General features: G+C 40.7%; 1 protein-coding gene across 1 annotated transcript in view; it reads left to right on the forward strand.

Moving 5' to 3' along the window:
• Positions 1-3,304, forward strand: part of Agk (acylglycerol kinase) — a 93,675-nt gene that overhangs the window by 75,612 nt on the left and 14,759 nt on the right. Inside the window, exons 10-11 of the mRNA XM_013353233.2 lie at positions 1-59; positions 2,507-2,564. The exon at positions 1-59 is cut by the window's left edge and continues 21 nt beyond it. Of these exons, the coding sequence (XP_013208687.1) occupies positions 1-59; positions 2,507-2,564 (117 nt within the window). The remainder of the gene's footprint in view (positions 60-2,506; positions 2,565-3,304) is intronic.

Here is a 3,304-nt window from a genome sequence, read left to right on the forward strand (position 1 = left end):
TTTGCAATGACTGGCCTCCGATGGGGATCCTTCAGAGATGCTGGCGTCAAAGTTAGCAAGTAAAGGATTGCTGTGTTCATGCGTGATGGTTCTTTAAACGTTTTATTCCAACCTTGCTTTTGAGGTTTTAAAACAATGATCTGTGGGTAAATCTTTTAGGCCAGGTAGCTGAATTTGGTTTTGATACTGAAATAGGAGCACCAGCTAAGAGTTTGGAGCCTATAAGCTAAGGACTGGGAATAGCCATAAAGAGAAGGGCACGTCTGTTTTCTCACATGTAGCTTAGGTTCAAGCTACACAGAACAAAGAACTGGCATTGCTTATCACACAGCAGCATACTTAGATGAACTCCAAGGTGCTGCCTGTACCCTAGCTTCAGGGAGCACGTAAGGTCCTACTTGGCCAGCAGACCGTGTTTGGGTGGAGAAAGTGAGGTCTGGATTTGCTGACTGCAAGAACAGGCTCAGGAGGAGCGACTGGCAGGCCGCTGCTGGCTCTTGTGGGGATAGAATTAGTTTTGGAGACTCATGTGGAATGAAGCTTCCGCCTAGGAAAGAAGCGTGGGCAGCTGCCTGAGGCAGGACTGAAGGAGACACATCCAAGGTTCATTTCATTTCTAGTGGAGGTGCCGTCCTTCCTTAGCCTAGAGCCCAGGGCTTATGGTTGTAGGAGAGGCACTGAGTTAAGATTGAGTTAGTGTACAGCTCTCTCATCAAGAACCTCTCTCGCAGTTATGGACAGACTGCTAAACATTCTTCACAGAGATTTCTCACACATTTCACTCTGTTGTCCCTGGTGATGGATTCCTGAGAGCGGAGTGTCAGGAGAGTCCTGCTGTCTCATTGCACCACAGTCGTAAATGCTTCATGTCTTTCTGTTTGCAAGTGTGCCATGGTTATGCTGATGCCACAGGTTACCTTGGGTTTTATCTGTCATCTCGGATTCCCACAGCTCACTGGGAGAATTGCTTAGCTTTCTTTGAGAAAGTCTGCTCAGAACAAACCGCTTCCCGGTGTTCTGCTCCACAGTTCAGCACTAGTGCAGGTCAGCTGTCTTAGGAACAGCTCATCTCCCTGCCCCATGGCTTCTGAACCTTGAGTTTTAAGATCTGCAGGTGGTCACATAACACCTTGGCTAGAACTGACTGCTGAGTCACTTCTGGTGTAAAATAAGAACCATTCCCTTGCTGGCCACTGGAAGCCTACAACCACAGTGTCACGTTCACTACTGGAAAAGGTGCAAGGGACTGTTGATAACTTTAGAAATGGACAGCCTGAATCAGGGCGTCTTTCTACTTGGGAAAAGGGAGTATAGAGAGAGGACTTCAAAAATACCATAAAATACCAAATATCTAAGGCCCTCATTGATACCCTCACAGTATTAACCTGAATGATAATTTAGAACAGCTCCAGTTTGGCTTTATCTGACTTCCTTGTTCTGGGATTTGGGCCCAACTTATGGTGCCATCGTCCCTAATGGCCAATTTTCTGTTTTATTTTTAAGCCTTGCCCTTTCTCTGGCTGTGATCCTTCTTCCTATCTGAAGTTTTTTCCTCCATCTTTCATCGTCTAGATTTGGGTCGCTTCCAGTCACTTTCTGCTCCATACCTGTGCTTTATCCTGTGTCTTATTTCACAGCGTGACCACCCTGTTTTCTTTCTTCCTTACTTTTCTTACCAGTAAATAGTGATCAGTTTATACTACAACATATGTAGTCACTTATTAGTTAGTATTATTTGGGAGTCGTTAACTTCTCAAATCATGGGTGCAAAGGTAGGAATTTTAAAGTGTTTTTCTGCATGTTTATACTCTACATACCTTTCTCCATATATGTAATAGGAGCTAAATAAAAGCCTTCTGACATGAATCAGTCAGGAGCAGTCAAGTAGCATGTAGTTATCTGCTACATGTAACGAGTAGCATTTACATCACTTCCTGATTGCAACCTGACATCTCTCGAGTAGCTTTTATGCACTTAGCAATATGCAATGAATTTTTACTCTGAGAATTTATACTTGGAATATTAAAGCTGTATAATGTGAGTAATGTGAGCTATACTAGTGTATATGAATGCGCACATTTTATGTGGGAGGGGCCATGGAATACAGGACTCTGTCCTGTATCCTGTAACATATTAGGTCAAGCGGCATCCATAATACACTATGTGTGTGTGGCTTTATTGCTTTCTTCTTGTGGCTCTTTTGCCTGTATACTGAATCAATTATATCAGTGAAAGTCTGTATTATAATGATTTGTAAATTTAGGGGTCAAAGAGACTTAGGATATACATTTCTTATTAACTATAAGAATATTTATACTATCTAATTGCGTACTGTTCTGTGTGCTATTAAAATTTATATTAAATTATGGCTGTATTATGCTACAGTTCTCTGGCCAATCCTTAAGAGCAGCCAGTCATAGCAGAGGTACAATCCTGATGCATTGATTGTCCTAGACGATTTCTAACACACTGGTAACTCTTCTCATTTTCATCTTGGTTTCCTAAGGTATTGGTATCTTGGTCCACTGAAGATCAAAGCAGCCCACTTTTTCAGCACTCTACAGGTAAAAGCGATTTACAATTTAGAACCTGATCTATGTTAGTTAATTCAATGTTTCTTTGTGATGTGTGTATTTGAGATATTAATTCCTTGCTATAGAACCATATCACATGTTCCAACACTAACTTGTGTGCATTTGATTTATATACTTATAGAAAACATTCTCGTTTTGATAGACAAGCACCCCTCATGTCTGTCTGTCTGTCCATCCATCCATCCATGCTCATTCTGTTCATGAAAAAAATTTTTTTTGTCTTGGATACTTGCCTTTGCTACTCATTCACACACCCTTGCCAGACAAACCTTGAACAGAATGTCTAAATCATTAATATGTGTATCTATATTAGTACCTGGTAATGACCTGAAGATTTGGAGTCAATTATGGATAAATTAATTATATTGGAGTCTATATATTGTCAGTAGGTTTTAAACTGTGTTGGTTAAATAAGTGTGGTACCTACTATACTGGACAGTACTGATACAGAACATTTCCCTCATCACAAAGTTCTGCTGGGCTGTGCTCTATAGAGAATATATTAAAAAGTAATAAAGTCTGAGGTTGTAGCATAGTACAGTGGCAGAGCTCTTGTCTAGCATGTATAACACCCTAGGTTTGATTACCAATGAGAGAGTAGGGGGCATAGAAAAGACTCAACTATGTCAAATAGATGAAAAAGTAAATAGGAAAGTCACACAATAGATGAACTATATACTATCTTCATTCTTCATGCAGACCAAAATTTG

This window comes from Microtus ochrogaster, unplaced genomic scaffold, assembly GCF_000317375.1.
Source record: "Microtus ochrogaster isolate Prairie Vole_2 unplaced genomic scaffold, MicOch1.0 UNK4, whole genome shotgun sequence".
Lineage (NCBI taxonomy): Eukaryota > Metazoa > Chordata > Mammalia > Rodentia > Cricetidae > Microtus > Microtus ochrogaster.